This window comes from Asterias rubens, chromosome 3, assembly GCF_902459465.1.
Source record: "Asterias rubens chromosome 3, eAstRub1.3, whole genome shotgun sequence".
Taxonomy (NCBI): Eukaryota; Metazoa; Echinodermata; class Asteroidea; order Forcipulatida; family Asteriidae; genus Asterias; species Asterias rubens.
In genome coordinates this window covers 2,358,643-2,373,688 of record NC_047064.1, presented here as the reverse complement: position 1 = coordinate 2,373,688, position 15,046 = coordinate 2,358,643, and the positions used below count along the sequence as shown (strand labels likewise).

Here is a 15,046-nt window from a genome sequence, read left to right as displayed (position 1 = left end):
AACATTTTAAAAAGTAATAAAACAAACAATGAAAAACATCAAATTATAGTTATGTAGTCCAGTAATAATTATAAGCTCCACCAGCCTGTGAGTGTGGAGCTGCCCTCTAAACAGCTGCCCACATAATAACAATAACAAATTCCCGTATCAATAACCGTATCAATGCAATATCAACCTCTACCCTCGCAGGTACCCATTTATACCCCTGGGTGAAGAGAAGCAATTACAGTAAAGTATCTTGCTCAAGGACACAAGTGTCACGACCCGGATTCGAACCCACACTCCGGTGATTGCACCAGAACTTGAATTCGATGCTCTTTACCACTCGACCATGATACTCTACATCACCAGTGACTGCATTTATCACAGTTGCCCTGAAGAGCAGTCCCTGAAGGAGCTAGACAATCCAGTCACACAAATTTTTGAATTGTCTAGTTTTCTAGATGTCTAGTTTCTGATTTACCTTATTCTTGCCAGGGCTGAATCCTTTATGTGTTGGATACGAGAACAAAATCGGTTCCGTCTTGTCAGCTGGATGATCAATGATGTCATTTCCGGCCTGTTGGAATAAACAGAGAGATGTTGAGAGAAATGAAAGGAATCCTTAAACAAAATTCAAACTGGCTCAGCAATACTTTTTTGACATTAATGGGTAATGCGAGTATCAATAGAATTAAAAAATAAATGCAATATGGATAACAATGAAATTGAAGAAAGCAACCATAGTGTAACATGAGACAACACACAATGTAACACAAGTGACTGTAGGATGTAACATGAATAACTATAGGATGTACCATAAAATGTTACCTGAGCTAACCAAAGAATGTAACGATAGTGACCATAGGAAGTGACAAGAGTTAATCATAAATTTATGTAACATGAACAACCATGTATCACTAATAACAATTACAGAGAAGGGCAATGAATAACCATATTGTAACACGAGTAACATGTATTATGAGTAACCATATAATGTAACATGACTAACGATAATGCCATGTCACTTAAGGTAAGATAATGTACAGGCAACCAGTTCCAAGCAATCTCCAAGAAGAAAAACCATTTACATTTCAATGTTCACATATCTTTCTTGTGTATCGTATAACAATGTTTGAAAAGTTACTCATGTGCTACCAAAGTGATCCTGTAGCATTCAATTTCAATTCAATTCAATTCAATAAGGTTTGTTAAAAAATATCACCAAATACACGACAGAAGTTGAAAAGACTTAAATTGACATGTTTACATTCAATATACAGAGATGCCAACATTGAATTTTAAAAAAGAGTAGCATCTCCCAAAAGTTAAGTGCGAGCGCAGCTTGGGCTCCCTAAACCGATCTTTCTATTACTCTCTACAATGCTAATTAGCTCATTTTCAGGCATTGTTGTGAAATAACTCACCTGTATGCATCAACAGAACAGCTACAAATGTTTATAATGGCCAGTGACAAAAAAACTGAAAAAAAAAATAATTCCCTCATCTTCTGACTTTGTTTCAAAAATAAATGTAACATAAAAAAAGGTGGCCTTACTTAAATGTAACATAAAAAAGGGTGGCCTTACTTAAATGTTTTTGTATTAATGATCAGAAATGCAACAACAAGCTACTGGAAGAGAGAAAAAAGAAAAGAAAAAAAAACGTGTCCGGATTTTGGGCAAAAAATCTGTGTCCGTATTTTGGGCATTGTCTGGACATCGGCGCTACAATTACTAGTAAGAAAACATGGAAACTGTCTAGCTTAGATCTCACAGGCCACTCAGTTGAAGATATTTTTGTTCAGAAGGTCTCCTTTTTTTGTCGCCATTATTTCGTACTTTTTTTGCCAAGCTTCGATGAAGAACATGTACAGACAGCGTGGGCACAATAATAGTGGACACGTGAGGAATGAGGTTACTGTGACACGTTAGCTCACACACAACCTCATTCCCCACGCACGTGTGCACTATTCCCCATCGTGTAATATAGATCAATGGGTACGATCTTGCAGCAACGCACTAGCGTAAAAAATGCACACTCAGCCGGCCAGCCAGCGGGGGAGGGCACGCAACAATCATTACGTCGAGACACGTACATTGTTCGAGTGAATTCGCCGCTATTATTCAACACTGCGTTCTAAAATTAAAAGTGTTTTCTCTTTTCTGTTACAATTATTTTGATATTTTTCTTAATTGTTATTTCCACTTAGTAGTTCATTCGTTGTTTGCATGTATTGTACGATTTAATAAAATTATATTGGGCAGCTTGTTTAGCGTGTTTTATTGAGTATTATCGTAGTGTCGTAGTCACGGCTCAAAATCGTATTTGCTACGCCCAAATCGTGTATGTTGGTATCTCTGAATATAGTAAAAAATTAACAAAACAACAATACCCTGACTTAAACTTAAACAGGAGAAGAAAAGCTGAAGGCATAAATGCAAAAAAAAAAAAAATGCATGCACTGCAGTTAGTTGCCTCCAAGTTGCCTTAAAAGTTGCCTAGTGTGACAAGGCCCATAGGCTCAACATAAGTAACCATAGAATGTAGATACGTTACCTTATAAGCCAATGGTAGTCCAGTCTTATTAATAAGCCAGTATGTTGAGAAGAGCGTCATCTCCAGATAGCCACCACTGTAATCAGCTAAGACACCCAGCTCTAACCAACGCTCGTTGGTAGCTCCGCCTCGGAACCCAAGCTGGAAAAACTCCTTCAGGCCTGGCCGGAGGGTTATCTCTCCTCTCCAATCGGTGTCCGAGTAACCAAGAAGCTAAACAACAAATCAAACTTTACTTATCCTTTGCTGTTTTTTAACGACAAGTGATGCCCAACAATAGATAGAGCTCCAGTTGTACCTTCGGCACTCTAATCTTTGGTGATGTTTTCAAGAACATGTCTGTCCTTTTCAGAACCACCCCAACTCATTTAGAGATAGTCATTACATGGTGTTACCGCAAACCATTCCATATTGTATTTCCACCATGCAAAGTTTCAAATCCTACTCAAATGTCCGTCTTTTCTAGTGTGCTTTTATGTGGTTTTTATGTATTTTTTAATCTCACATTTTCTGACTTATAATAATGTAATTCTCAATATATTTCAAATGTCGTGTAATTAAGCCCTTTGGCTGCAAAGTGATCTTAGCAATAAACCAACATGTAATAATAAAATAAATAACAATGGTGAATACAAAGATAATGTTAATAACTAATCAAGTATTTGAAGGATATGACTATAATTCAGGCAGAGGTATTTTTTCAGGACAATTGTTACTGAAATACAAATGATTTTTTTAAACGTTTTCTGGGATCTTTGTCTAGTGTGACTTTACTCACCGCTATCATGATCATTGTACTGCCCATATCTACATTGGACAGTTGAGTCTGCTGGGTGGGCTCTACCTTGACTTCACCTCCGGAACCCTGTGAGGGGATTCAATAAAATTAAAACAATATCAAATCAAATCTCAAATTAAATATCAAATCAGATTTATGGAAGCATGACAACTGGTCATACAGGAAATTTCACATTTTTGTGTGATCCTAGTTACTGCATAAATTTAAAAGTTATACAAATAACAGCTGACAAGTTCGAGATGTGGCCACTTTCTTTACACCAAAAAATGATAAAAATCAGACAGTCTCCATAAAAAAACCCAGGAAAACCAAGCTCTGTTGCTCTTTTAAAAACATGTGATGCCACAGGTCACATGCCCTATAAAAGGCCGAGTCACACAACGCAATTTACAGGCAATCCCCAAGTAGAAAGGCATTCTCATTTGAAATATGTTTTTTTCTTGGGGATCGTAAGAAATGTTGAAAAATTACTCATGTGCTACCCAATTTGTCCAGTAGCAGTAGCATGAACTACAGTTTGTTTTGGTTGCCTGTAAAATTTGCCTCGTGTGAAAAAGCCATGAGAGTAAAGAATTGAACTGACCGCCAGGGTGTATGAGATGGGTATTGGCATGAGGTTCCGTAGAATGACCACTGGGTACAGATGTAGAGTAAACTTGGGAGCAGTCAGTGAGTTTCCATAAACAAACCGCATGATGTCTGGCTCCGTTACGATCTGAAAAAAAAAAAAAAAACCACAAAAAGTCGCAATCAGAATAACTGACCTTAAAATAGTCACTAATTAGGGTTCTGCATCTACATTTAATTTCCTAATAAACCGAACTGGTGACTTCACATTACAAATCAGCATCCGATCAGATATTGTAGTAAACTAAAAACAAAAACAGAGATATTCTTGTCAGGGCAATGCAAATTTGTCCCTGGTAAAGGGCACCGCTAACAAGTCTCTACTGGAACATATCAGGGGCCACCAAGGCAATGACCAGGGGCATGGAGAATCACCTCTGCTAAGTGCCATGTCTGTAGAAATAAAAAACACTTTAGACTTTGAGATCATCAAACAAATTTCGGCCGATACCCCCCCCCCCCTAAAACATCACATGAAAAACAACACTGTTTTTGTTAACGCAATAGCGACCCTTAAGAAGCCAGAAGTAACATATCACAAAAACTTATTTCAACTTTTTGTTCACCCTCCCAACATTCAACAGCCCTGTACTTGAAAGTGGATGTGCGGAAGCGACTCATTTTTGTAGAGCCGTCACAAATATCAACAAATATTCTAGACTTACATTGATAAAAGACGGGGTGTGACCCTCAGTCTTACAGGGGCACCTGAATGTTACACTGCTCTGTTTCTTCTGAAGTTGTTCCCATAATTTCTGCCACATCACGGAGGCATCGCACAGGCTGTACCTAAACAACAATCATAACATCAATAATATAGATATTAGTCATCAAATCAAACAAATAGACCAAAAAGCCTTGCCATAAGCGCGGGCAATTATTACAGGCAATTTGCAGGCAACCAACTTCACTAAAGGAAAACTTTGATAGTGCAACATATATTTTTTATAGCCGTCTTACTATACCCAAGAAAGTTATCTTAAAATTGAAACGTAAATAATTTTTTTATTGAAATTGCCTTGAACGGTTTACTTTTAGAAAGGTTGTGTCGTCATGATCAAGGCACGCCTGTGGCTGTATATGGAATAATGAATTCTGACAGTTTCTGCATGTGCGCACCATACCCCCCTCTTTATCAAATATATGAAAAGCAAGCTCGCATGCTGTAACTTTGTGAGAGTTCATTATTCCACTAGCAACCAAAGGCCTCCTTTGATCATGACGATGCAGCACCTTTGGGTTTTTACTTTTACATAATGCTGTTAATGGTTTGGTTATTCTCATCCAGTGAGCATGTAATGGCTATTTCAATAAACCGCACCCCGTGTTTATTTTGTTTCTGTGATCTGCAGAATAAGAACTGAAAGTATTCTTCAGAAATTAAGAAAAGAACATCCTTTTACAAAAGTTATTTGTCTGTATTTAAAACTACAGCTTTAAAGAAAAAAAAGAAAAGAAAAAAAAACATTTGGAAAATGGCAATAGTTTTAGAAGTAATTGTAGAGTGAGTATTAATGTTTTCTTTTATTATAGCATTTAAAGTCTCCCTTTGGTATAAAATTTATATGTTTGTTTAATTAGTTGGTAAATGAATGAAAAAATTGTTATTTTGATCGTCAACAGTTATATACGAAATTATAAAGTGATAAAGTGAACAGCTGATTCAGACACTGTGAACAAGAAAAAAAACTCAAAGTAAAAAACTAAAAGCAAAACAAAAGCTGAATAAACTGAACTGATATGTTTATAAAATGTCACTTGAATAAAAATTTTGTTTGATGGTTTAGCAAAATCAAAAAAACATCAACAGAAGAAGAAGAGTTTGATAGTATTGCTCGCCGCCTTTAGAAATTGATGGCTGCTCTTTAAAACAAACAACTTAAACTTTCAGTCAATATGAGCAACACAATTTAACAATATCAATACACTTTCTGGAGAAAATTAGTTTCAAATTTCAAAATGGCAACCAAAAACAAAAAGGAACAAAAAACTTGAGTGAAATTTGTGTGTTAGCATGGATACATACATGGTGTATGTAAAATGAGTGATTTTTGTTACGGGGCAAACAAAGTGGCAACAACACTACATATGAATTTGGTGTAAGACTTTTGCAGTCAATGGTATTTCCATCTAGTGATTAGGAAAGAATCATTTTTAGAAATTTGTTCAAGGTTGTTAGGCTCTGGTTATTGCTGTTTGTGTTAAACATGTCTCAATTATAGCGCACTATGGCACAGTGCAACACATTCACACTCACAATAGTGCCTTGAGAACAGACTATTTTTTAGTGCCAATACATGCTTGGTTAACCTGGGCCCAATTTCATGGCTCTGCTTACCGTAAGCACAGAATTGGCGATTACGGAAGTGGGGAATTCTGTGCTTACGGCAAGGGTATTTCACCAGATAGCGGCGAATTTTGGCTTCTGCGCGTGCGTACTCCACGTTACTAGGCATTCTACGCTTAGAAGGCTAGCGCAGAAACTTGACGATTGCACGGAAGCGGGGAATCGTGATCGTAAGCGCAGAATTCCGCGGTAAGCAGAGCCATGAAATGAGGCCCTGTACTGTGAGTGGTACACATTGTTTTAACCAATGTTTATTAAAGTGCAAAAAAAGGTGCAAGATGGGAACTCAGGCTGAAATGTGCATTGGACGCCATTCCAGTAAGCAACTCTTTTGATTCAACAATAGATCATCATCAGTGCAGACAATGACCATTGCTAACAATGACAAAACCGTGTTGCTTGTTGAAATGGTGCTGATGCAAACTTCACGTTCAATAAATAGAGCTCCAGTTGTCCTTCTGCAACCTTTAATCTTTGGTTAAAACAAAGTGTATGCAGACTGCAAACTGGTTTGTGGTTTAAAGTATGACTGACAAGCTAGGCAAGGCTTTTTAAATTCCACAGTAAGTTTCACAAGAATCACATTTTAAGTTAAATACAACCAGTTTTTCTGATCAGTCAAGGAATTGTGCTAATACCTAAGTAATATTTTACAGCAGGTAAAAGCGAGGAAAATTGTCTACCAGTGTGACTCATCAAAAGGAGGGAACTACATAGTGGTTGGGTTACCAGTGAGAAATAGATGGTATCCCGTACAACTAACAATATTGAGCAGGTGGCCATTCCAGATCTAGTTTTTTTTCCTCACTACCTACACTATCTTCTAATTCATTTGCTCTGCGTTTGCTTGGAGATTTGCTTAGCTTCTTTGCATGCCCATACACCAGTGACTTATTGAGTGTGTTGGGAGAGGGGGAGGAGGTACTTTCAGTAGGGTGGAAGGCACTATATAGTTTTTATTTCAAGTCACAAGATTTACTAAACTCCCCATATAGAATCCCAAAGCATGGCTAATTTCCAATTTGACTACTTTTCCCTTGCACCATGCAGTGACTAATCCAAGAAAAGGCCGTATCTAAATCGGCGGCAACAGCTACGGCTACGACTGTTGCTAAGGGAGTTACTAAGGACATCCTATACTTCAACACATGATGATATGGAAATCTAGCGGTAGCCATAGCTGAAGCCGCTAATTCGAACTCCGAACTGTCTCGCTCCGGTCCATAGCAAACAATCTACATATCTTGGTAATGTTTGTTTGTAAGCGCGGATGATTGTTACATCCTATGTTAAAATGAAAAATTTCTGATAAATGTTAATATTTTGTTGTGATGATTGCTTTGTTGATGAAGAATATGGCAAAATTATTAGAGTTTCCTCTTCTTGGTTTTAATGAATGCAAAAAATGTTATTGCAACAACAAAAGTGATGGGTGAATATTGACAAATTGAATGGGAAAACCGCTGTTCAACATACAGATAAAAATGGAATTCTCGAAAATTGTTTTCTTATTCCAAGAAAACTTTTTTTGTGTCACTCCCAAAAATCGTTAAACAAAACTTTTCTAGGGAGCGACACAATAATTGTTTTCATGAAATAGCTGTTCTTATTTCATGAATGCCATTTTCAGCAGTGTGGTTATGAAACTCAACGAATGGTGAATCAACATGTTGATTTCTGATGGAATGTGAATCTGCAACTTTAACTCAACTCAAAGGTTTTGAAAATAAAACTTTTTTTTTTAATTCCTTTTTCTTACTGTGTAGCATTATTCTTGCAATCAAGAGGCTCAATATAACAAGAGGACTCACTGTGGTAAGGCCTCGAGAACCCACAGCGCCCACATCATTTGCCTTAGTGCCCTTTGCTTTCGCTGTGGTGCCCTTTGAAAATGTTCCAATACAAATTTACATTTTCCTCCTAGAAGTGCCCTTCACCAAAGGAAAATTGATGTTCCCATTCCGAGGGAAGTTCAAGGCTTGATTGTCTCTTTACCTCACCATTATTTTCACGAAGAAGGGCCCAAATTAAAGGGAACATTGTTTGTTTAGACGATCATCCTGTTAAGGGAACTCGGTTGACTCCCACAGGGGATATAAACACCACGCTGGCAACAGCCAATCTTTCTCATTGGTTTAACATCTTTGATTATGAAAAACACAAATCAAGAAATTGCGTTTCAGTCACATACCAGCAATAATTATCCTAGGTAGTCATTGTGAAATCAGCGAGTTGCCTTGTAGGATTCAAACCCACAATCTTGTGATTGAAAGTCTTACAGACTAACCGCTAGACCACAGTGATATGGATTGATAACCCAAAGTCTGTGGTCATGTTGTTTTGGGGGTTCAATCATTACTCTCTTGTGCGCTAGTATTTGGGCAAAGTTGGGTGCAGGAGAACGGAAAAAAAAACACTTCACACAAACCTCAGGTTTACAAGAATAGCACTACATCAATTACATCAACATGAACAACACTGCATTATCAGCAATAAATTAGTAACGTCACAGTTTATTAAGAGGTGAAAGGTTACATGTTAAAGATGCCATGACGAGTTGCCATAGCAACCATGCTATAATCATAGTTCACTTACTCTACTTCTCCGCTAAATAGATATGGTCAGGCCATCAGAAATAAAGAACAGCACATACAATACGTTAAATAATAAACTCAAGAAAAGAGAATTTAAAAAAAATATTTGCACCGTCTAGGTTCTTTCCATTTTAAAGAGTCACAACAGTTCATAAAAACAAATTAATGTTTTGGTGGACGGACAATATGTCATGTACAATGCATTTCAAATACAAAGTACCTTGTAATATGGTTCAAGGAATACAAAACTTGATGTAAACTTGTGCCTGAGTGTTAACAGGTTATATTTTAGACCCAACTTCTTAAAAACTTCACATCTTGCACAGTACAAATTTGCCTTTTGATATGACGTTTCTGACCTGAGATCTTAAGGTCCCACAATCTTTCAGAAAACAAATTTTCAGATTCAAGGTCGATTAAACATGAAAAACTTAAAAATTACTTAAGATTAAAACTACTTAATTAAACTTCATGATTCCTCTAGATGTTTAGCTAATGTTTTTGCAATTATTTGTGAGCGCTTGGAAACACTGCGTACGGTAGCATTATATGAATGTTTTTGATTTTTATTCAAACTTTTGGAGCGGAAGCCTCACAGCAAGACAGAAATTGAGAAACAAGATTCATTAAATTTTATATTTAGTTCAACTTCATGATTGCTCTCTCTGTGGACATTTAAGCTATTGCTTTTTTAATTATTTGAAGGCGCTTGGAAACACTGCGTATGTAGCATTATATGAATGTTGATTACTTTTTATTATCATTCATACTTCAGGAGTTGAAGCCTCAATGCAAGACTGCAAAAAATGAGAAACAAGAATTAAACTTACCTCTTGTCCAGGGGCTTGATCAACAGCTGGTCATTGTGAGCCACATTGAGAGGAACGACAAACTTCTCAGACCCCTTGATCACACCCAGTTTCTCGGTCCAGTTTGAAACTCGGGTGTAGATCTCAACGTCCGTCTCGAAATGGTTGTGGAACTGAAAACGTTTTGGAGAAAATGCAGAGCATGTATATACACGGTATTGAAACCAAAGATTCCTTCATAAGTGAACTTTATTGCTCTATTGAAAGGCCTGCAAAGCTTGTAAACAAAAGTGGGTTAACCCCTACTCCTCCATGATAAGTTTTATTGATTATGAAACTAATTTATGCATCAAGGGTTTACAAGGTGCTTTGGCGCATTCGATAGCCACTGCCAGAAACACTAGGGCAAACCCCTTCTCTGAGCAATAAGTGTAACTTGGTTATTTTAAGTGCGTTACACAACACATGGGACCTACGGCTTCTAGTTCAATCCAAAGGAAAAAGCATTATGGCGAAGTATCTTTCTCACAAAGTATCATAACTGGGACTCGAACCCACACTCTGCTGATCAGCAACACCACAGCTTAAGTTCAGAACTCTTAAATGATTCGGGTACTTTTTCAAAATGTCCAAAGATTCACATTAAACTTACAGTGTTTGAAGATAATGATAGTGGAAAGCTTCCCTTCAAATATTACTTACTGAGGTGCTGTAGTTTTTGAGAAATGAGTAAAAAAAATGTCATGAAAATATGTTTGTAAATGATTAAAATAATTTTCATCTCATGAGACAAATTTTTTTTTCATGACATTGTTTTACTCATTTCCCCAAAACTACTACAGCACCTCAGCACGTAATATTTTCAGGGAAGCTTTCTACTATCATTATCTTCAAACTGTGTAAGTTTAGTGTAAATCTGTGGACATTGTGTTTTTTGTCCTACAAAAGTTACATACACCCTTTAACTGTTCGGCTACGACATGCCACATTCAGAATCTACTCATAACGTCTTGTCCTTAATGGAACTTTCTATATGATTATTTATCAAATACCACTAAAATGTTTTTTTTTTTTTGTGGTTACACTTGGTCTCATCTCATAAATTGCTAGCACACGTCCACGTGTATGATTTTACTCTTCCCTCAACAAACATGAAATATAGATAACAGTGTCATCTAGCCTAGTTGTCTTACTTGAAGTGGTGAGCGTATAACCACAGTCCTTGAGTCCAGCTGAGCCTCTATATCTAGCACCACTGAGATGACCGTTGCTGAGTGTGTCTTCTTAGATGGTGTTAGATTGTACAAGACTTTACCAGCTCTGAATACCGCCATATTGGCTACTTCTTGGTAACCTTCGACCTGGGAAGACAAGTAATTGTCATAAATCATTTAATGTAAATTGTACTTTTTTTTTTTTTTAAACTGTCAATTGTTTTAAACTAAATGTAGATATTGACCCCTTGCACGCGCGTCACACGCGGCGACTGATGCCACGCTCACCATGTTGATGGTCAATAGGCTTACGTGTAAACGCTGCGTCACCCAAAAATGCGCACTTCACTGATTAACACACGTTGACATTGACCACCAAAATGGCGCATCCAAGATTATTCTGATGGTGACATTAGGTTAAATGGGTCAATATACAATCAAACTAACTTGTGAAAGTTTCATTTCAAAAGGTGGTGGCGTTTTTGAGATATCGCCGAAAATCTGGAGCGGTAATGTTCACCAAGGAAGAATAATCTATAATTGAAATACACAACCTGAAAAACATTTTATCTTGAACCTTTATCTTGAACCTTTTGAACCTTTATCTTGTAAATACATAGTTTAATGATTTTAACAAATTTGTGATGTATTTTGTAAGTTTCATTATTTTTTATAATGAATCCAACCGTATGTGGTTGCAAATAAATGAACCTTTCTCACTATAAATATGTTTTATTTGTTTTGGGGCTGAAGATTTGAACCAATGATCTCTGGATTAACGTGTCGGCGCTCTACAAACTGAGATTTATAGCCCCATGATGGCTGTCTTCCTATTTTGTCAATATCTTTGTTCGGGGGCGGCAGTCAGAAGCCATGCAACTGTTAACCGTCGTGTACCCTGGGATCACACCCAAGTTTAAGATACACCCTGAGAGTAGTTAATGATAATACTAATGCCTTTGGTTTATTAAAGCTGAACTGTGTTTAGCTTGTACGTGGACGTGGACATGATAAGTTCTTGCTACGCTTTCAATTAATAACGCTCTCCTACAAAGAACAAATGAATAGACAATGAAAACAAAAATGTACAAGCAAATAAAAATGAAATTAACATCTCAGAAACTACATTGGTGTCAACCAACAAACGGAAAAAGATTACGTCAAGGATTTTAATTCCTTACCTGGATGGTAATCTCACGTTTCAAGTTTGTTTCCGCTGATTTCAGAATGGACTTCTGTCTGACTGTTCCCATAGCTGCTTTGGCTAGAGTCAGGCCGACTTCGTCATTGTGTTTCAGGCTGCATTTCCCATCTTTGGCGCTGTCAGGTAACTACAAAGGACAAACAGACATTTTGGCATTGCAATTATTAATAATATAATAATATTTTGAGTTTATATAGCGCTGTTTCACTCCCGAAAGGGTGTCTCAAAGCGCTTCAAGTTATTACCCCTGGTCACTGGGCCTTAATTCACTCCTTAGACCATCTCAGCTCCCTGGGGAGTATACAGCCTCGTGCAGCAAATGCGCTACTCGGCTCAGTCAATCACAAGAACCATCTCTGCCCTCACAGGTACCCATTTACCCCTGGGTGGAGAGAAGCAATAATAGCTAAGTGTCTTGCTCAGGGACACAAGTGTCACGACCGGGATTCGAACCCACACTCTGCTGAACAGAATCAGCTCTTAACCGCTCGGCCACGACACCCTACATTCACCCTTTGAGACCATTCATAATCATCATCATCATCTGCCCAGATATGGTCAATATTGCTGATTTGCAGACTTAATTTGGTGTGGATTTAGAATTTTGTGTTATATTAAGTCATTGGTTACCCATAAGTGACCTTAATCTCCTCCTCTTGCAACATTTCAAAGAATGAGTTTAAAAGAATGCTGGTTTGAAATTTCTATAATTAAAGGAGTACGGCCGTCTTTGTTTTGCAAAAGGCCCTTCTACTGCAGGGGTACTAACAAGGGCTCGATTTCACAAGCAGCTATATAAAGAATGGTTTTAAGTGCGAATCAATCTGAATTGCTACGCAAATTGTAATGTCACAGTAAAACAAATTACTATGGTGATATAGACAACTCATCTTAGGATGAATCTTAGAACTTTGTGAGATTGAGTTATGGTGCAATCCATGCTATTGATTCTGTCCAATTCTATGTCGGATTGTGCTGAGGAGGAGGTGGGGTGGGGAGGGGGTGTGGGGGATGGCGAGGAGAGCTTACTTACCGCGTAGTAGTTTCCTGCTTTCAACACGATTGCCAGGCCAGTGCGGTTGATGACGGTACATGCTGGAACCACCACATCATCTTTAATGGTAGTGTTCGGATCGGCCATTGCTTCACCAAATGCCTGCCAGAAAAACAAAAATCACTTGTTAATCTCACCACTACAATTGCTCCCTGTTTCAAGGAGACTAAGATCTGCATCACTGTGTTTAACCCTTTAGATCAGAGATCATTCATTTTTGTGTAATCATCCTGAAACACACAAACATTTCTAATATTGTTCATTTCTTTAATCCAATTTTGTCAGAAAAAATGTCAGGAAAACAGGAATACCAGGAAACAAGTTTTGAGATGTGATCGTTTTCTTCATATCAGAAGTTTATAAAAAATAATAAAATATAAGATTTCATAAGGGAAACCATTGGAAGAAATGATCCCATTTAATAAGACAGAATTAACCAGTTTGGGACCAGTACCTTCCCAAGGTTAGTAAGCATCTCTAGGCACGTCTTAGTGAGTGTCAACTGTAGCATACTGCTTGATGAGACGGTGACTGTCATCACAGGAGGAGCCAGGGATACATCCACCTCCTCGTCTGCCTCACCTGAGGCTGCTGTAGATGCGATGTCAAGCAGGTCATTATTCTTCACAATCTGAAGGGAACCAAATAGAACCGATAACAGTTATAATAATAATATTAATTTTGGTTTTACCCATATACACCGATGTGTGTTAGCACTGTATACTCTTGAGCTCTTTGAACAAAATCACAGCCATATTACTCAGGTGGGATTCAAACCCACGACCTTTGCAATAATATTAACTAATAGTAACTAGCTCTTATAGAAGCGCATTTCACAATGCCCAAGTCGTTGGGCCAATAACATTCTTGTAATCTTTCTCAGCTCCCTGGGGAGTATACAGCCCATGGGCTTTTTCAAACACAACACCAACCTCTACTCTTGCAGTAGATGGGTACTCTATACCCTGGGTGAAGATATGGTGACACTTCAATAAATATTAGAGATCTCATTGGCATATTGATCATGTGAATAAAAGTTTTCTTGTACAGGGAGAAAAATGGCAGGAGAATGCATTGATAGTTATGTTTTTTTTTAAAGGAACACGTTGCCTTTGATCGGACGAGTTGGTCTATAAACAGCGTTTGTAACCGTTTTTTATAAAATGGATATGGTTGGAAAGATGTTTCAAAAGTAGAATACAGTTATCCACACAAGTTTGCCTCAAAATTACGTGGTTTTCCTTTTACTGTGCAAACTAACACGGTCAGCCATTTATGGGAGTCAAAAGTTTGACTCCCATAAATGCCCGACCGTGTTAGTCGACGAGGTAAAAGGACAATCATGCAATTTCGAGGCACGTTTGTGTGGATTATTGTTTTCTGCTTTTACAACATCTTTCTACCCATATGCATTTTAGAACAAACGGTTACAAACGCTTTTCAAAGACCAACTCGACCGATCCAAGGCAACGCGTTCCTTTAATGTGGGACTCTTTTCATTGGTTCCTTACATCCAGACTAAGATCCCATGGTTTATGTTGACCGGCTTCTGCTTCCAGTGGCTCCAAGAGTGGCTCCCAAGCAGACACCTTCTCATTGTAACAAGCAATCTCTGTTGTCATGTGGGTTTCAACATGAAGCTACAATACAGAGGAAAAACAATCAATTAAAGGAACATTACAGAATTGGTAAGAAACAACAATCTCTGCTGTCGTGTGGGTTTCAACATGAAGCTACAATACAGAGGAAAAACAATCAATTAAAGGAACATTACAGAATTGGTAAGAAACAAAAATCTCTGCTGTCATGTGTGTTTCAACATGAAGCTACAATACAGAGGAAAAACAATCAATTAAAGGA

At 37.7% G+C, this 15,046-nt stretch overlaps 1 protein-coding gene across 6 annotated transcripts in view; it reads right to left on the bottom strand.

The window, feature by feature from the left end:
- The window catches only part of LOC117287865 (vacuolar protein sorting-associated protein 13C-like), a 92,239-nt gene that overhangs the window by 24,944 nt on the left and 52,249 nt on the right, over window positions 1–15,046 (bottom strand). For 5 of the 6 annotated variants that reach the window (XM_033768430.1, XM_033768428.1, XM_033768426.1 and 2 more), the window contains 12 exons: window positions 14,698–14,826; window positions 13,641–13,817; window positions 13,166–13,288; window positions 12,110–12,259; window positions 10,908–11,075; window positions 9,736–9,887; window positions 8,907–8,918; window positions 4,630–4,753; window positions 3,921–4,052; window positions 3,317–3,403; window positions 2,539–2,751; window positions 464–559 (listed from right to left, as the gene is read on the bottom strand). In XM_033768430.1, coding sequence (XP_033624321.1) covers window positions 464–559; window positions 2,539–2,751; window positions 3,317–3,403; window positions 3,921–4,052; window positions 4,630–4,753; window positions 8,907–8,918; window positions 9,736–9,887; window positions 10,908–11,075; window positions 12,110–12,259; window positions 13,166–13,288; window positions 13,641–13,817; window positions 14,698–14,826 — 1,563 coding nt within the window. The remainder of the gene's footprint in view (window positions 1–463; window positions 560–2,538; window positions 2,752–3,316; window positions 3,404–3,920; window positions 4,053–4,629; window positions 4,754–8,906; window positions 8,919–9,735; window positions 9,888–10,907; window positions 11,076–12,109; window positions 12,260–13,165; window positions 13,289–13,640; window positions 13,818–14,697; window positions 14,827–15,046) is intronic. The other variant, XM_033768427.1, reaches the window with a different exon arrangement.